At 41.5% G+C, this 19,563-nt stretch overlaps 2 protein-coding genes across 4 annotated transcripts; both read left to right on the top strand.

The window, feature by feature from the left end:
- The first annotated feature begins 13 nt into the window (after nt 1-13).
- On the top strand, nt 14-1,713 carry LOC135483097 (large ribosomal subunit protein P2-like). Its single transcript, XM_064763619.1, has 4 exons — nt 14-111; nt 807-979; nt 1,224-1,319; nt 1,601-1,713. Exons 2-4 carry the CDS (start codon nt 808-810, stop codon nt 1,663-1,665), a joined length of 333 nt encoding a protein of 110 aa, XP_064619689.1. The 5' UTR covers nt 14-111; nt 807; the 3' UTR covers nt 1,666-1,713.
- Nucleotides 1,714-3,374: 1,661 nt separating this feature from the next.
- LOC135483093 (sushi, von Willebrand factor type A, EGF and pentraxin domain-containing protein 1-like) lies at nt 3,375-18,928 on the top strand. 3 transcript variants are annotated; one of them, XM_064763613.1, is made up of 17 exons: nt 3,375-3,622; nt 5,978-6,205; nt 7,239-7,475; nt 7,979-8,203; nt 9,098-9,418; nt 9,682-9,909; nt 10,354-10,632; nt 11,351-11,545; nt 11,804-11,989; nt 12,266-12,457; nt 14,183-14,374; nt 14,825-15,022; nt 15,442-15,651; nt 16,290-16,325; nt 16,643-16,733; nt 17,029-17,150; nt 17,594-18,928. In XM_064763613.1, the coding sequence occupies exons 1-17, from the start codon at nt 3,529-3,531 to the stop codon at nt 17,833-17,835; spliced, it is 3,276 nt and encodes a 1,091-aa protein (XP_064619683.1). In that variant the 5' UTR covers nt 3,375-3,528; the 3' UTR covers nt 17,836-18,928. The 3 variants fall into 3 exon arrangements, with proteins under 3 accessions (XP_064619683.1, XP_064619684.1, XP_064619685.1); XM_064763614.1 differs by lacking the exon at nt 5,978-6,205; XM_064763615.1 differs by lacking the exon at nt 9,098-9,418.
- The last annotated feature ends 635 nt before the right edge of the window (nt 18,929-19,563 follow it).

Genomic DNA, 19,563 nt, shown 5'->3' with positions numbered 1-19,563 from the left:
GGACTCCTTGCCGGATGTTCGCCCCGTGCAATTCTCTCCGACTTCCTTTACGCTCTAACGTGAAACTAATTTGTGTGCGAGTCCGTTTCGTGTCTCTTTTTAGACTTAAAAGTACGTAATATAGTTGATAAAATAAAACAAAATCAATCTTTTACTAATCATATACCCTATTTCATTCTGTTGATAAATTTTTGTGGGTTAAAAATTATTTCGCTCTTCTGTCTTCACTTGCACATCGACCCCTTCACAATGTCAATGCAGTGGAATGATTCGTATATGATGTGGCCATGTGCTATGCATGTATGTATGTATTGTAGGCTTATGTGTGTTATGTACAATGATAAATCATCAAATGTATCACCCTCACGATGTACGAATGATAAAGTTTATTCAGCATTACTACTATTCGCCACCCAATCATGAAAGACTTGGAATCAATATGTCCTACTCCTTACCAAATACCTTTATATCAAGGACAAGGCCGTTAAATAAGACATATAAAAGAAGTTGTCCCGGAAGTGGCGACAGTCCACACTGCCAGCAGTACGTTTTAGGCTCTGAAAATGTGGTATTGGGAATGATTGCATCCTCGCTTTGCCAGATGCCACGTTTGAGCAGTCTCCCATTGTCGAAAACGTACCGTCACCACTTCCGGGCCAACTAACTTAAGTGTGGTATTATCCATGGCAGAAAAGTTTGCAACAGAAAACTTTGCCTTGGGCTGAAAAGTTGTTGATCTGCATATTTATGATAAAGCCTAGGCTTTACGTACCGGTGTTATTATGAAAAAACATCTTGTCTTTCAGAATGCGTTACGTGGCCGCATACCTCCTCGCCGTCCTCGGTGGAAATGATTGTCCTACAAAGGCTGACCTTGAAAAGATTCTTGGCAGCGTCGGTATTGAGGCTGAAGCTGAAAAGATCAACAAAATCATCAGCGAATTGAAGGGGAAGGATGTTGAAGAAGTAATGGCTGAAGGTAAATATGTGGGAGAAAAGGCTGATCAGTTAGAATTGATGCAGGTTCTAATTATCGAGTGAGTCCTTGCTTTGGTAGAATGTGGAGGAAAGGTCTTTGGTAATTTTCATGATGCATCTTTGTGAAATCTTAAGAAATGATTAGATGAAATTGAGTTGCTATGTCCCATGACTTTATTGGATCAGTCGCTATTGCTGTTAAAAACTATTGAAGCTATAAAATAATGATCTCTTCCTTGTTACAGGTCGTACCAAACTCGCAAGTGTACCATCTGGTGGTGGTGCTGCTGCTGCAGCATCTGGTGCTGCAGGAGGCGATGCCCCAGCTGAAGTTAAGGAAGGCAAGTGTTGTATTGTAATCTAGTTGTAATCTGACTTTGGAACAGGTTCTTCATTCATGCGAGCCAAGCTACACGTCGAGTATTATAAACATGGCATCTCTAGTGTAAATTTCATCATGTCATGTCCATGCTAGGTCCATTCACTGTTGATGCAGGACACAGAATTGAAATTTTGTTTAAAATTGGTACTAGCATACGAATAGTTCATCATGAAGAACGGCCTTGTAATAGACATTTCTAGTTATGTTCACGTTCTCATTCCTTTTCTCCTCTCTTTCCAGAAGCCAAGAAGGAAGAATCCGAAGAGGAGTCAGATGACGACATGGGCTTCGGTCTTTTCGACTAAGCTGTAAATAATATCAATACAAATAAGAAAATGATAAAGACTCAACAAGTTTGTTCTTTCATTCAATTGGCCTGTTAGGTCAGATAAAACTGAATGACTGGAAATGTTTGCATTTCCAGATAAACACGTTTGAATATGCAGTGAAACCTCCCTTAGCGGGGCATCTCTCTATTAAGGACACTAGTTTTGGTCCCAAAGTGGTTGTTTCCATTCAATTAGACCTCTAATCAAAACACCTCTATTAAGGTCAGCACTTGTCAGTCTCGAGGGTGTCCCAAATAGAGTGGTTCCACTGTATACAGCCAAAATGTACTTTTATGAATGATGGAGATCACGAGTCCATAGCCATCATCTTTTTTGGGAAAAGGATGAGGATTGTCCAGGATGTAAAATCAAAAATATTGATCCGAGAAAAGAATTCAGATTTTGTCCCATATAGCCATGTTCTACACTTTGCTTTCCCCATATAACAAAACGGCAATCCTAATTGAAGCTAGGTTTATTCAGGTCATAAGCTCGGTCGATGGTGCCGAGTGTTTGCCTGAGCTTCAGGATGCTGAAAGAATGGAGAACTAGAAATTATTCGAAGACATCTCTATTGGACCTATGTGATTTGGTCCCTGCCTATAGGAGAGGTTGAGGATGTCTTGATGGTGGTGTCTTCATACAACATTGTCCTAATTGTTTTTGATGAGTATCTTCTTTCAATTTGGTCAGAATGTGACATGTCTGTTGGAGTGTTTTTTTATATCAACTCCATCGAGAAATGAGATTAATTGTCCTTTTTGACATTTTTCATATATATCTAGTCTGTGCTTGGTCAGAATGTAGCACTGTCCGTAAGGACGTTTTCGATCTGTATCTTTTCGCAGCTTGGTCAATTCATGTGAGATTGTCCTTGGAGACTTTTTATTATTTGTATCTTGTCTCGGCTAGGTCAGATTGTGACACTATCCTTTGGGACGTTTTTGACCTGTATCTTGTCTCTTGTCATTCCACACCTAGTTGGTATAGTAGCAATATAAAAGGTGACAACAGCTCCAAGGAAAATAACATCACAAACGGTAGAGATAACAACGACGAGTTGCCGTCTTCTGACTGAGAACTGGACACAGTCACCTCAACAAAACGCACTCGAGCGTTATAACACATAGGCTGATTGTTCTTTTTCCCAAAACAAGCTCAAATTAAACCAAAGTCTGTTCATTCAGACATTCTTCAATAACAACATGCTCTGACCAAGAGCCAGAACACATCCTGGAAGACTGTCCCCAGATTGCCAACTGAGGGGAAACCTGACGAGTCCTTATCTTTCCAAGGAAAGCTAGGAGGAACAGAATCAGGACAGAGCTACGTTACACAGCAACTTTCCTAGTCCCAAAAACGAACAATGTGAAAGCGTAGAAAAAGAAGATTGTGACTTTGTCCGTTCGCGAATGGTTTTTAAATTTGTTTCATATCTGGTCTCTGCTTAGAATGTGCAGTCGTCCATTAATAATCAGGATGTTCTTGAAATATCTGTGTATCTTTTTTCGGCTTTGTCCGAATATGATCGCTTTTGTCAGAATAGTTCATTTTATCAATTCTCAGCATGATGTGAACAGAATGTGACTTCCGGAGTATATTATTCAACGGCCTACTTGAAGAGCGCATGTTTGATTGGTTGAGGCATGACCTCCTGCGCATGATGATCTCTTGTGCAGTAACAATAGGCCATTATTTCACTAGGTCATTGTTGATGACGAGAATATTGGGCGACGTCCGTTATATATATCGCGCAAAAGGCCTAAAATTGCGGAATACGGAAGCAAGATACCGGGCAATTGATCAAAACTGATTCACTTTTGGTATTCGGCTTGGTACATGCGTGTGAAGATCAAGATGGTTAGCAGCGGATATTGCCAGCGTGTCCTTTCTTTAATCAGAATTCTATTACTTTTTGTTCCAATTGTCTTAGGTAGGATCATTATGATTTGCTCGTCCACCGCAGCATGTGTCCCAAAAGGTTGCTACAACCAACATCTCCTGCATGTCATTACCCGAGCCATTGCCGCAAAAGGCTAGAATCAAGTATGACTTGATTTTAAAATCATTAAATGACCCATTATTTGATCCTTATGTCCTAAAATTGCTGGGTTTTTTTAGACAAACAATCTGCAAGATGGCGCAATGCGCAACTTGAAATTAAAGTATCTTCAGCATTATTCGGCTTGACTTCCAATGGCTAGTCAAACTTTTTAAAAAGGCTTGCATTTCATCCCAAATGGAGTATAATCACATATCCCCAGGCGGTTCCATCAGGGAGTCAGAGTGACATAATCCGAAAGGCAAAGGAAGGCCAAAACTGACTTTGTTTGGAAGGCCAGCCGAAGTTTTCTTGGAACAATGTAATCATTTTTTATCACTTCACTTCACTGCTTCAATGATAAAATTAAGGCGAACGTTAAAATTGCTAATTTTCTTTGAACTTCAACAAAAGGAAATATGGGGCATACTGCCTCTAGTGCGAAATCCTCTATGTTATGATTTATATGCCGTGCAGGGCGCGATATTGGCACTCGCACATCTTATAGGGGATTTAGGGCCTAATCAAAGTGCTAAATCAGTTGAAATCTTTGAGGGGTGTTGTTTGAGACAAAAAGCAAGAAACAGGCACTATGATTACGATTGTAGAAGCCAATTAATTTTGTGAGAATTTGGAACAATGCGCCTTGAACACCAAGGTTTTTGCATACTGTCAAGAGATACACCCTTATTTTTAAAGGGAGCGTGAGACCATGAGGTTCAGGATGGAAAAGGTGCTGCAATACTGCTTCCACATTCTTTAATCGTCATTTACAGTTTCATGCTCGTCTTATCCTGACTCTCATGGTCTCATACTCCCTTTAATTCTAGAATATACATGTACAATTTATATCTTGAATAATGATTACATGTTGATGCAAAATCCTTGGTGGTCAAGATGCTTGATGCATGCCTATGCCACATGCATACATTTAGGTCTACTATGATTGTATTGTTCTCTGGTAATGTATGATTTTCGTCACCGAATGTTTGCTTGTGTAGGCTAGTACATTTGTAGGAGATGTATTTTTGATAATTCTGTATAATCAATGAATTACTAAATAACGGATATTAGCCTAAATATTCTGATGACACTTTTTTCACTATTTACATGTGTCGCGCAGACATGAAGTGTGTTTTGTGCATTTCGTGGCCTGAAATGAAATTTCGACGAAAAACAGACATCATGAGGATGACACTTAGTGATGTAGTCATATAAGCTATAAGATAGCAGAAATTTATCTTGAATTGAGAATGCAAGTGCCTTTCTTAAAGGGAGACATGCAGGAGCCGGTTAGGTCAGATTAAGTTACACGACGTCGCCGATAGGTGTCTTCTCCGCTCTTTACAATACATCGAAACTATTCTCGCTTGTATGAGGAATATAAGTATCACTGAATCTAACACAACTAAGAACCCTTAACTGTGCATAACCACGCACATAAAGACCTTCGATTTGACGCTCCAGCACCCACCTATAGTCATGCGTGGGTGTGGCATTGATCACACTGGTTGCGCGGGAATGTAGATAATATTGTGTACGTCATTGAATTTGTATTACCAAGTATCCTTGAATACACTATTTGAGTAGTATACGGTCCTTCAATTATCATGTCAAGTGGTATTATTGTAATATCATATTTCATAATTATTCTGCATGCTTGGTAATAATTGGCCGCCTTTTCTGCCGATTAACGCTGATAGAAAGGAGGGGCGGAAACTGGATGCATATCTTCGCCCATATGACTCATTATGCCCTAATTTGCTTCCTTGTTTTTCTCCGATGTTATATATTTCAGGAGAATAGGCAGGAGTGAGTGATATGCACAGTTAGGGGTCGAATTCGTTTTTGATTCAGTGATAAATATTTCCTGGTACTAGCTTGAATAGATCAGATAGGAGAGACAACTTTTAGTACCCTGCATGGCCTGCATACCTATAATTATGCCTTCCTATAAGTTGAACGGCCCTGTGTTTAACTCAAGGTGAGCGAAACGGTGCACATATGAGCGATATTTAATCAAAGCAGCAGCATTCCGTTATGGTCGCGGCTTGGGGAGGGCGTGGGTGAAGAACGCTCTTGGACGTCTTCACTGAATTCGCTATTGTGCAGAATCTCCGGCCGGGGTTATTAGTAAGACCTTGCATTATAGATCTAATTAAGCCTTGCTTTGGGTGTACGCATTTTCCCCAAAGAGACACGCGAGCCTGGCTTGCTTCTGTCACCGCCAACTCTTTGCCATTGCAGGACAGCCATGCAATCTACCGAAAACTGTTCTTAATGGACAGTTAGTCTATGGCCCAGACTACGACTATGAGGACTACCTTGCCTCGGACCCCGATAAGTCGAACCCAGGAGAGGTTATAACTATCTTGTGTGATTATGGTTTCGAGCTGTCCGGTGGTGGAGACGGAGACAGCATTTGTCAGGACACCGGTAGCTGGAATCCGCCTCTCTCATCTTGCTCACTAAAAGGTATGAAATAACTTGAAATGAATGATCGTCCGAAGGCTTTACAAGATCATGCAGGGTCATCCAAGACGTTCCTCTTATTCTCAGACATGTTGGATAGCAATGATATTACTATTAAGTGTGTGATTAATATGATATATGATGATAAAATCTAAACCGAGATCAATTAAAGTATGAAAGAGGTTACGAGGACATCATACAGAATTACTATAAGACATAAATAATGAATTCCGCGATTTTATACGGACCTTGGATCGGTACGGAATAATCGACTATGAACTGATACATTCGTCCAGTCCCGTAGAATGTTAATTGCTGCATCCTTTCATTTATCATCGTAGAACATTAGAACTCAAAACTCATCGCTGTACCGGTAAACGAGACTCCAAAAACGCAATACTGGGCAAAGTCATTGCTGAGACCTCACCTCCTAATAAATAATCGCAATAATCGCAAGAACCACAATAATCAAGGTGCTTAATAAATACAACATATCCATAGTCAGCATTATTATAATTCTAAACACTCTAAAAAGGATATGGCGACCATTATGGTGGACTAAGAGGCAGACAAGTTCGCTGAGACAAAGAGAGTCCATTCCTTTAAATGGTGACGAATGGCAATAGTTACTTTGGAGGGAGTTGGTGGAGCAAGAGATGATCAAACTGCATGCAATTTATCATCATACGTCGGTTCTATGAAAATGCCAATTACTAACCCTAAACCACGACATATATATTTTTTATATACATGTATATATATCCGATAATGTGCCTGCATGCTATATGGATGCATATGAACATTCTTCAAAGCCTTTTTACCCACCTCTCCCTCGCTATTCCTTCCTCGAAAACCGTAATGCATGGAAGTACGACATACAGGGTGATCCGAAATGATTGCAACACACAACATAGCTTATAAAATCTTCGATGTAAATAAACCTGTCTGGTTTTGACATTGGCTTGAAATGTATGGTGTATTGGGCCGCCTACCGGTAATAAAGTTCCTCAATGGCCTCATTTACTTGACCATCTAGGTGATAGCCTCACAACAGCCTCCCCTAAAGACTGCTCAACACCACTGATAGCAAACGGTAAAGTCACAAGAGACGAAACTGTCTTGCATTCAGGCAAGCCTATCTCATCTGCGACATTTGTGGATGTCTCCTGCAACACTGGATTCAGCTTGGATGGGGATGTCGTCCTCATGTGTCAGGTCGATGGAAAGTGGAAGGGTAGAATACCGTTTTGTGTCGCTGCTGATGTTATGATAGGTAAGGGAAGACAAGAACCAACTCTATTTCACCCCCACTTCATCATCATCAACGTCGTCGTCGTCGTCGTCTTTCTCATCTACACGTTTAGGCCTACTCTATAGACAGCTGTACGTGCCTTACATAACAGACGTGAAGGATAGTAGCATATTCTTAGTGAGACATTTAGGTGATTTGAAGCAAAAAACATCCAATCACGTTTTTAGGCCACATTACGTTAGCCCTGGTTAGTCGAACATTTTGATCGCAACATAGGACGAAAATAAGGTCCAAGCTGAGGTGATTGGTGTATCGATACAATAAAAGCTCCGGCCGTAGTATCTGCTAAACATATATCGGCACGCTGCTTCCAGTTTTCTCTTCTGTGATGAAAGCGGAAGAAAATACTGGAGACAGCATGTCGACTTCTGTCTATAAACATTTAACGGAAAGGTTTAAGGCGTGCTCTGGGAAGTTGGACGTACTACATCCCCTCTGAGGCAGCCTATACGTCTAATTTCCAGGTAACCAAAAGTGCAAGGTTCCTGACATCCCCCATAGTAGGATTAAGTACCTCCACAGCACTGTCAACGCAGGCGATGAGTTATCCCCTGGGAAGGAAATATCCGTGGTGTGTAGTCCTGGCTATAAGCGAGAGGGTGACAAGTTTCTCCGTTGTCTCAACAATGAATCATGGAGTCACGCCATCCCTGAATGTAGGAGTAGTTTTCTCACGGTTGCACCACCAAGTAAGTTGACAGAAGACAATGTTTTAAAAGGTCCTCGCACACTTAGGATTTTCCGTCGCGAATTTCCTTTTTTTGGACAAAGGATTTCCACAGGCATTTAACTTTGTTGTTATGGAGATATGCAATTCCGGTGGAAATCATATCAGAACGTTAAATCACGAAGTGTGCGAAGTTCTTGATTCCAGTCACACGTTAATTTAATTGACCGGCATTCATTGCAACTCAGTGCAACACATGCAGCTCACACGCGGATAGCGAGGATTAGCACCATTCCGACTTCCACTCCGTCTGAAAATCCGAGAGCGAATAAGAGCTACTAATGGACAACAGCGATTTACTAAATGATTTGATGGATGTTTTCCACTCCTGGAAAACCATCACACGTGGGAAAAAGAATCAGCGCCTTTAATCTATTTTGCTCTTAAATCGTGAATATTGGAGTCGTATTCCTATTCGTAAGAAATCACCACGAATAGGAATGCGACTTTGATACATGTATTTGCGGTTTATGCGCGCATTCGATATAGACGCCAAATCCTTCCTCGCATTATGACAGTGTGTCATCAGTGGCTAGCGTCCATCAAATAATTTAATTCACGAGTATCCATAGGTGGCTACTATTCGCTCTCGGAGTTTTAGTCGGAGTGGGAGTCGAAATTCTGCTAATCCTCGCGATTATTCATAACTAACCAAGTCTTTGCAGCGTCATCATTGTTTGTGGGTGACTTGGCATTGCATCAATTTCTCGAATTGTACTTTCAGGGAACAAGAGTTTTCAATTATTAAAGTGAAAACGTGGCAACAAACTTGCTTCTAGTTTCCTATGGAAATGACTTTAGCTTTGGCTGTGAAGACAAACTCGTCTGCATGCTTACACGAACTTTCTGCTTTCAGCCGCATGCAAATTGCCTATCATTCCCAATGGCGCCTATTACATTGCCGAGACTGGTGGCGATTACGGTGGCGATTACGGTGGTGGCGATTACGGTGGTGGCGATTACGGTGGTGGCGATTACGGTGATTCGGGGGACAGTCTCCCCACAACCCAAACCCAGTCAAAAAGTCAGGCGTCTGACATACGGGAACTGGCGCTCGGCGGTTCCATCGAAGTCAAGTGTGACACTGACAGAGGTTATGAGATTGTTGGCTCAAAGCATGTTAACTGTGAGCTTGACGGAAGGCTTTCTAATGTCCCGTTCTGTCTAGCAGACTCAGGTTAGTGCGTTTACATGACGTGCAAGTTCAAGGATTACTTGCATGATTGGTAAACATAGGAGGACATAGGGGCGACACGGTTTGCATGTCAGATTTGTATAAAGTAAAAGGAGGGTAACAGGTATGGAGAAGGAGGTGGCATGGCGGATGTAGGGGTCCAGGTGGCATAGAATGAATGTTAGCTACGTTAGATCTGTTAAAAGAGAAGAACGAGTATGGAGAAAGAGATGACCCAGTGTGATAAATGTCCTCTTTTTTTCAAGGTGTTGGGACAGTCAGCAAGTGCTACGTCCCACAGATAATCAATGGCCGGATCAAGCTTCTTCATGACGACATCACCCAGGGGACACCAGTCGATGTTAATAAGACCATCACCATTGGCTGTGACATATTGATGGACAGAGAGGGAGAAGAGCTCCTGACATGTTTGGAAAATGGCACCTGGAACCATCCATCCCCTGTATGCAAGCAAAAGACCATTGATCCATTCTGTAAGTTTGAGGATCTCTGCGATGACAAATCGGTGTGGGGGTAGATTTCGTCGTCCGTCGGTTCTTATAGTGATACGTAATACTCTGTTGTTCACTGATTGTGCAATGACGACTTATTCGTGAAAGACCGGAAAAGAGTCATAAACCTGAATGATGATGATGATAATGATGATGATTTATAGCTAAAGAGGCCTGTAAGTTCGATTATGATCGTACAGTATATTCATTTTGTCGCCTGTTCTACCACAGCTAAGTCTTATAGTCCTGTCTTGAAGTTGAAGTCACTTGAATGCGGTTATCAACGCGATATATCTATTTGTTAACAGAAATAAATTACCGGGGTATAGTAATTCGAACAGGTACTGGCACCTCGAGTTCCCTCATTTGTCACCTGGGGGATCTTATAATCATCACACTTTTAGTAATCTGATGCCCACTTTTCAGCGCCATGTTTCCTCCCCGAGATTGAGAATGGCGGCTACGAAATCCCTACTACTAGCAGTCCCGCAATGACCGACAGCGCCGGCGGGTCCGACTATGGTGACTATGGTGGCGATGGTGGTCAAACCGACTACGGTGGTACCGCTCCAACCGGACCTCCTAAACTTCACCGTGGACTCAATATGACGGTCCGTTGTAGCCCAGGTTACAAACTCATCGGATCACCGATTGTAAGGTGTTACGAAAACGTAACTTTGTCTGCCATACCGTTTTGTGAAAAGGGTAGGTCGTCAAATCTTGCCCTTCTAATGGTTTATGCAGTTCGTTTCTTGTTATAGGTAGGCATGATTCTCCCTTCTATCGAAGATGTATTATGTATCAAGGCCAATGAGTAAACTTTATTTCTGAGAATATATATCATCGTTATTGTTTGTTCAATGCGCTGCGCGTCGCGTCCTGTTCATAACGTTATCTGGTGACACAGATCTCGTGGATGAGGAAGTCCAGCATGAGCCATACCCGAGAGACGAAAGGTTCTGCCCCAGATTGTATTACTTCCTCATCATTAACCTACAATCCGAAGTCCATCCAGAGCTTTCTTGGATGCGAAGCCGGATTATCATATTGTTAGTCACGTAATAATACGCATACATGTACATATACGAATAAGCGCACCCCCAGAGGGATACGGCACTCCGAGGAATTTATAGCATATTGCACATGCATTTGATTCGCCTTGCACGCGACTTTCTATAGGAGCGGTGTTAACACTGATAAAGACCTATTTTATTGGATGAGCCTTGTATATATTTTTGGTACACCATGTGAATATGATAGAGACAAGCAGTCTGTTTTGCCCAAGCGTCTTAATTGGGTGAGCGTATATCTAAAAAGAGAGTTTGCGGTTGGTTCTTTTCTAATATGCCTATAAGTATTATCTTGACTAAATCATAACTTCATTCTATAATTTTCTGTCAATTTCTGACGATCTGTATTTCAGTTCGCTGCACCGTCCAGACGTTACCAAACGGCACCATAAAGATGGGTAATACCGTCGCGCCGTCTGAAGTTAATTTCAATGTCACACTCGCCGCCAGTTGTGACGAGGGCTTCCATCTCATTGGCGCCGATAGATTGACATGCGGTGAAAAACAGGAATTCGATGAGGATTTCCCCAAGTGCCTCAACGGGACAGGTAGGGAGAATAACTCGAACTTGTTTTCCAAGTTAACTGGATGAAATTGCGAACTACATGTATGTTGTTTTGTTGGCCGCTTGCAGTATACAATACTTGAACGAAAATTTTTTATTCATTCACGATTCAATCTTCTCTCTTGCAGCTTCCATGCAGTGCTATTATACGATTCTTTTATATATAAGGAGAAATCAAACATTCCCTCATGACAATGATTTCGTTTTGCATGACAATATTAATAAGCTAATGCCGCTTCAGCGTTCTGCACAATTCCAACAATCGAAAATGGCCGATCCTCCCTCCTTCGCCCCGGACTCAAACTGGCGTCTCTCGATACTGTAAAGATCGTCTGCAACAAAGGTTATTTGGTAGATACGACAACAAACGTGATCAAATGTGGTGTCAGCGGCGACTGGTTACCGAAAGTCTCGAAATGTCTCATAGGTATGTTTACAAATCAATAGCATGTTTGCAAGGAGATGCTGCGAGGCAAACATGACTAGCATTTTGGCTATTTTATGGGTCACCACGTGAAGGAATCGCATAATATAAAGTCGTGAAACAATACATCAATGAAAAGAAAAGTGAATGCTTTTGCCATGTGACTGGCCGATACTGTAGGCTACCTGTTCAGCGCAACAGAGCCAGGATGAAGTAAAGATTGAAGTTCTCGAAAACACTGTCAAAACCATTGATGACAACTATTATGCTATATTTTAGCCCGCTGCAAGGTAGTTTCTGTCATTCCCGACGGACAGGTCCTTGTCAATGGCAGCCTGGCTCCAAGCACTATTCAATATGGTGACAATATCACCGTCATCTGTCACGATGGCTTCCGGCTGTTGGGCAACCGGGACATCCAGTGCGGAGAGGACGGAACGTTGTCTGCTAAATTTCCCCATTGTGAACCAGGTAAAGTATATTCTGTTGACCCTTATTGGCCTAGACTTACCGTGTCCTTGGTTTCTATTCGCGGACTTGCGAGATGAAACGTGAATATCATATTCACTGTCACATATTACACTTCGATTCTCCACTTCTTGCTCATCCTGCATAAAAACTGTGTCATCCCTTGCCCTTACACCTTTTCTTCTTTCAGCCTACTTACTTCAAATACAAACGGTTTCCTTTTCCACACGCCACACGAACAAGTGACCTCCTTCTCAATAGGTGCTTCCATGGTTTTACTCATCTTATACACCGCCTTTAATTTCCACTAATCTTTCGCATTTCACTCACCTCAGTGACAGAACAAATCGCACTATTATATAATAGCATTGTACCCGTGGCGCAGGCAGGTTCAAATGGGCTATACCTTAAATAGATTGAATTGCAATGAAATTATAATGCAATATAAAAGGAGCAATATCGAAGAGACAAATTAAACCAACCATTTGTCCACAGACTCGGACCTCGCTGTGGCGTGCTGTATGCGTGCATAAAAAGTATATCAATTGGTCCATAGAGATGATGAGGCAATGTCAATATGCCTCGTTCCTTAGTCAGCAATGTGCCCCTTTTTATATGGAGAAGAAGGAGAACCCAGACAGGCCTTCACATGTCGGCTTCCAAATGGCTCGAACCAATTGCACTATCACTACATGTACTATAACTTTAAAATGCGTGCTCCTCCTACATGTAGCATGATCTCGGGCAAGGCACTTAGTCGACAGGCAAGCTCGAAGTTCAGCACCGTGAGCAGCTCCTTGATAAGGCCATGCCAAGTTCAGAGTGCCTCTTCAAAATCCCTTCATAATCAAGGGCTATAAACAATAGACCACTAATTTAACCCCAGCTCCTTACTGCGGGAAAACCCAAGTCCAGCAACCAAAAGTACCAAAAATACATTTTTGTTTACATTTGAACTGCACACATACGTTTGTTTACAATTTCTTTCTCCGCGAAATTTTGAAGATCAGGTGACCTGCAATCGTGGATTGAAAATAACATTAACCTTAGTTCAGGCGGTCAACAGGTACAGGCTGTTCCAATCATCCCCCTACAGTCAGCTGTTAAACCGGTAATGTTAGTCACCCCACAGGGAGTGCAGGTAATTGATTAAGCCCCTGCATAACTAAACAGCAATGACTTGGCTTCTGTGAGTGGTAAGGAGAATTGACAGTGTCCGATTAGAAATCCCTCATTACTGCTCCGCTGAAGTAAATTTCCGAAAATAAACATGACGTTGCATCAGGATAACATATCACCTGCAAACGTGCAAAATTCCGAGACGAAACCCTACCCCCAAATGGCACTTTATCGAGCCGCCTTATAGTATCATGATATAGATATAACTTCTTTCTTTGCTGATCTTTCATATAACCTTTGATACCTCCTTCTCCAAACAGCTCCCCCTCCTTTCACTCGCTTTCAGTCGTTTTACGACCTTTCACTATACTTACACTAATAAACCATGCCACCGCTTCTCCGATACACCTCCTTGTTTAATACCTATCTGTTGATGAGCAGTGGACGGTATTGGTATAGTTCAACAGTATTCGTGATTCATAGTTCTGCATGGTTCATTAGTTGTGAAAACGCCTTTCCATCCTCCTTAATTTGAGTTCGTGAAATCCTTCTTAAATGCATTTTAACCAAACTCTTGGCATTTCAACCAAAAAGTGATACCAATTACAGAAAACAAAGGTAGCTGTCGGGTCAGCCGAATGGAAGACAATCACACTATGATCGACACAAACCTGAACTTCATCAGTTCAGGTCAGAGCGTCAAGATGTCGTGCGTTCTGGGCTTCATTCGAAACATCAAAGGAGATAAACTCAACTGTGATGATGGAACCTGGAGACAAACGAAGCCAGTTTGTGTCAGAGGTACACTCTTACAAATAAAGGAAATTGAATATTTTAAAAATCTTTGAAGTCATTCGACCAACACAGATGTGCGACCCCTAAGGTTTTCGCGAAGATGACAAACCTCTGAATGGTTTCGAGCCTAGATGTGCCCAAATAATCCCCATCTCTCAGATATACAGCTTCAAAGCCAGACAGTTTTTCTGATTATCCCCACACTAGATATTTCATCGTTGTGACAGAAATCTCGGGATTGAAGCTTTGAGGTTGTCGTACTGAGCGATCACACTAAAGGGCCACTGTTTTTATAGCTATATACATGTTTGTACCTTGACACCTCACCTATAAACAAAACGGTCCGCCTTTTTCTTCAAAGGGACTCTGAAACCTCCTTCTATATAACAATTCGGGCGTTTACTAATTTCATATTTTGGCTTAAAGCATGTGACAGGTTCTAATGTCTTATTCCAGATAATAAATGCACTCTCCCGAAAATTAAACATGGCAAGATCACTGTGAAGATAAACCGTCGTGATAGGTCAGACACTATTCTAGTGAACGACACAGCTTACCTCGAATGTGATATCGGATACATTCGACATGGGAAGGAAGAAATTCAGTGTGTTGCGGTAGAGAAGTACAAAGATCCTCTGCCGAGTTGTACAGCAGGTAAGATAAGTTGCAAGGTCGTTCACAGAAATTGTCACGCGGACATACACGTATATAGTCAATCTCCACGCAGGGTTGCCAGGTTGCTAAGGCAGGAAACCTTGAAGCAAAGGTGAAATGATCATCTGATATCATCTCGAACTGCCACATAATTGACTGATAACGCTGAACCATGTTCTGTCAGTCTGACCATTTTATGAAACACATGCCCAGAATATAGTCTTGTTCGTCTTTCGATGGAGGGGGGGGGGCTTCAATATAAGCAATATAAGTGTGACGTGCTCCCTTAGTAATTTGACTAGGCAAAAAGGGAGCTGCAGTAGAAGACAGTGGAATTCTGTTGAACAGGGACTGTCAATTAAAAGTTCCAGGGGGAGAACTCATCTAACATACATGTATTTTGTTTGCCTTTATATCAGGTACCACCCGCTTTTGTTTCGCTCCCAAAGTTGGCTATGGCGAGTTGGTTGGCGTTGATGGGACTGTGATATCATCTAGAGAATACTTATCACCAAACACCCGGATCACTGTCAAATGTCCAGTGTCCGAAGAAATCGTTAAGGGACATAGTGAAGCCGAGTGCTTAAAGAATGGGACCTGGAACAAGGAACTGTACAAATGCAAAAAAGGTTAATAAAGCCTATCTTGCATGTTAGAAAAAAATTGGATGAGTAGGTTAGAAAAAAACAACCTTGAAGCTTCCGCAAGGAATAAATGATGGGGTCAAATACCAACGATAATCTTCCATTCTACATCTTGACATCCAATTATTTTATTACGTTGATTCAGAGTCTTTCAAATAAAGACTCTGGTTGATTACTTCAGAGTCATTCAAATAAATAATAAATTAATTTGAAAGACTCTGATTACATCTTCGCATTCGTGGTCATGCGTGGCGCCATTCATCAGTGTTTGGGTCTCTCCGCCATCGCCGCAGGTAAGGCACAGGCCGCGGTCCATGTCGGGTTCCAACCTGACTGCAATGGATTCTGAGGCCAAGTCAGTGTGGCCAAATTGGGTACTTACTGTATCATATTACAGGCAGGAGGAGTCCTTTGACTTTATGTTATTTGTTATGTAATATGAGCAAGTTCACATTCTAATGCGGCCGAGATATAACCTTGTTAAGGATGGACATTTTCCTGACCGATTGGAATTGTCCATCCTAAAAGTTACTTCTCTTTCTGTAATAAAACAACTGTTGCCCACTGTGTACAGGTAAGTGTCTTTGATATTTTACATGATCAATCTTTTTTTATGCTTCCAGCGCCGGAGTCAACTTCCAACATCGAGCATCAGTCAAGTACGTGTTCTCTTCATACATCTCGAAGAAGATAGATGATGGTGCATAGCAAAGCAAAGCTGAAAGCAACCATCCCGATGATTCAGGCTTTTTTTAACCTTTCTCATAAGGGCGGAGTGTACTGAAAACCACTGGTTACGCCTGGATGAAACAAAACAGAAAGCAAATCAGCCTTCAGTGGATGGTGATATCGAAGTTACTACTTATACACATGTAGTAATTACTTTGTGAAATCATTTTTTAGAATTTTTCAAACCTAACCTGAAAGTATGTTGAAAGTAGCATTGTCTACAGTGTTCGTACTCCTTTTGTTGCAGGCACAGGTGATCACACTCTCTATGCATGGATTGGGCTTCCAGTTGGGGTTTTGATAATAGGCCTAGTCATCGTTGCAGTAGTCTTATACAGGTAGGCATCTGCTTTCTACAAATTAACATTGGTAGGCATTTTTTGCGAAAGTGACTGTCAAAAAGCCATGTTAACATGTTAACATGTTTCTCTCCAACGACACGAGGTCAAAATTAAACTTACTTTATTTTATTCATTTGAGACGCGAACTGTAAAATCTCCTCCTCCATACACATTCCCTTCTTGTTACTCATATTATACATGCAATGTATAGCCTATTATGGGAGGCCTACATGCATGAACACAATGTTTTATTTGACATTTTTCTACAATTTCGTATTTTACTTAAATTCAGGCGTCGCAAGCAACAGAAGTTTGAGACGGCGCCTATAATGTACAATACCATGGACAACATTGTTTATTTGACCTCTGCTGAGGCAAAGAACATCAATGGATCAAATGGACAGTCGAATCTCGGTGAGCAACAGTCTCTAAGTCAGGTTCAGATTTGCATCCAATAACGTGACCGAGAACAACGTAGTGTTTTGACGACGGGTATTGCGTTACTTGTTTCACAAATGCAATAAAGCAGTGTGTATTTTGAAGACTAGGCATTAAAGTGTCTGGTATGCCTAAAAGCAGTACATAGAACAATCAAGTTGAGTTGATGGCATCAACCAGACAAAAAATCATCTCGTTCTCGTCCTTGGATCAAATTCTAAACCTTTCTATTATGGCACACGATCTTTGAAACAAATTAAATCTTCGTATCCGAGTTGGTCAATGCGGCAGATGTTGACATTAATTTTGGCATGCTACAGCGATAGGTAAATGCAGACAGGTCTACATGAAAATCCGTTTCTTGCCTTTTTTCTGCTGAACCAAGAAACATAACAGTTTTGATGTCTAATTCTTTGCAGGGATGAATCCGGATGATGGCTACATGCCTCCATACATGCGCCGGCAGAAAGGTCACAGCAGGCCATTTGATGACATGGTCACGCGACGCTCCCACGTCAGGGACAGCGTAGCAGCAGACTATGAGAACGAGAACGACAGACCAGTATCCGTGATCACCTATAAGCCGGCTTACAGCAAACCGCCATCGAATCGAAATACGAATCCAACTGATGATGACACTGAAGTGCGAATAAACGAATAGCATGGATTCTCAACTTGCAATGAATTAAAAGTCAGTTCCAAAAGCTAGCGGGGATCTAGCCGCCATGACGATTTTCGCCGCGTGTCATGGATTTGCGATAGGGATGCGCTTAACGGCTGCTTGTGGGTATATTTCATAAGCAGCACCTCTACTTCAGATATTGGGTGATATGAACAAAGACTAGCAAATGCTTTTATCTAAAACTTCATGTACATTTACACTAGGCCTTTCTGTACAAAATTGAAGTAAAAGCATTTGCTAGTCTTTATTCATATCACCCATTGATTCGACTGTTCAATTGCCAGAACAGCACCAGGTCGATTGGCAGTGATTAGCTTAATAGAATGGAATAGATCCTATTGCAACCCCATTGAAAGAATCGGAGTGCTGGATTCATGGCTTTACATCATTGGACGGGAGGGGGAAGGGGGGGGGTATAGTGTCCCGGCAGGTAATGCGTCTCCAAACGGACTATACTCATCCTGAAGCTCAGGCCAACACTCGGCAGTATCGACCGATCTCAACGTGTGCGAGGGGAGAAGGATACGACTGACTCTGGATTGGCGAGGACGGAATATGAAGATACATGTAGTTGACTTCATAAACAATTGTCACTGTCCTTTTGGTCCACTTTGAAAATACTGGGCCGATTTTTTCAAAGTTTGTTTTTTCTTCAATATAATGTTGGGACTGTCGATAGCCGACTACTAGTTGACAATTATTAGTGATTGACGGAGGTAAATTAGACCTCGATCTCAGTAATAGACGCACGCGACATATCGTCATTCATTCAAGGCGCTGACATTGTTGTCAATTTCTGTCAAAATCAATTTTTTTCGCCGTTTTGCGCTGTTTTATGGTCATTTCTGTAGCAACCACACTCTTTTGTTTGCATACCTGTAATTCTATATACCATGAATGCTGGCTAAACCAAGTATGTTCAAAAAACACTTGTGAAAATACCTATGCAATGTTGTATTCGTATTGGTTTAATTTTATTATAATATATCAAATTACATGTACTTATTTCATCCTGGATACGAGTATTGTCGTTATCGTGTAAGAAATCTTCCGATAGGAGAAAGACCCTTTAAGTATTTGATAGCCCAATTGTGATGTTTCGATGTAAATAGATGTAACCTAAATTCAGAATTCAATCATTTTTGTATTTGTAATAAATATGTATTTATTCACGGAATCACTTGGTAGTGCATAGTTCGTTTTTTACACCTCATTCTAAGTATACCTAAGTATACTTAAGATTTTGTGTCGTGATAGAGGATGCTGAGATGAAACAGCTGTCATCCTTCCTGACTGTTAGTGTCACATGAAAAGACCACTGAAACAGAGATGAACTATAATGCAGTAATGCAGGACAGAAAGAACAAAGAAAATCAACATGTGAAACCCATCCTGGCACCAGTTGTTTTCAATATATATTCTCCGCCTCTCGATATTTCATTATGCTCCCTTTGGAGTATTTCAAATCTTGATATGACGCGAAAACCTTGGTCGTCAAGATGGCGTCGAACCCGCTAATCAGTGTATGCCTATATACCGCCTGGCTGAGAAAATTCAGTGGTGCCGCCTCACCACTGTACATTCTCAACTGTGCATCTATAGACGATGACTCCAGGCCCATTACTTCGGGTGCACAGCGTCTTTCGTTTTTCTTCAGGTTTCTGTAGGTGTGGAATAAATATGGAAACATAATAGCGATATCAGGTA

Source organism: Lineus longissimus, chromosome 2, assembly GCF_910592395.1.
Source record: "Lineus longissimus chromosome 2, tnLinLong1.2, whole genome shotgun sequence".
Taxonomy (NCBI): domain Eukaryota; kingdom Metazoa; phylum Nemertea; class Pilidiophora; order Heteronemertea; family Lineidae; genus Lineus; species Lineus longissimus.
The sequence above is the reverse complement of the archived record's forward strand: the minus strand, read 5'-3'. Positions and strand labels throughout refer to the sequence as shown.

Bases quoted from the DNA above. Each gene is read 5' to 3' on its own strand.
- LOC135483093 (XM_064763613.1), top strand. From the start codon at position 3,529: ATGCGTGTGAAGATCAAGATGGTTAGCAGCGGATATTGCCAGCGTGTC. The intron at 16,326-16,642 runs GTACGTGTTCTC...CTTTTGTTGCAG, and splicing joins CAACATCGAGCATCAGTCAA to GCACAGGTGATCACACTCTC. The intron at 16,734-17,028 runs GTAGGCATCTGC...ACTTAAATTCAG, and splicing joins GTTGCAGTAGTCTTATACAG to GCGTCGCAAGCAACAGAAGT.
- LOC135483097 (XM_064763619.1), top strand. From the start codon at position 808: ATGCGTTACGTGGCCGCATACCTCCTCGCCGTCCTCGGTGGAAATGAT. The intron at 980-1,223 runs GTAAATATGTGG...TCCTTGTTACAG, and splicing joins TGAAGAAGTAATGGCTGAAG to GTCGTACCAAACTCGCAAGT. The intron at 1,320-1,600 runs GCAAGTGTTGTA...CTCTCTTTCCAG, and splicing joins CCCAGCTGAAGTTAAGGAAG to AAGCCAAGAAGGAAGAATCC.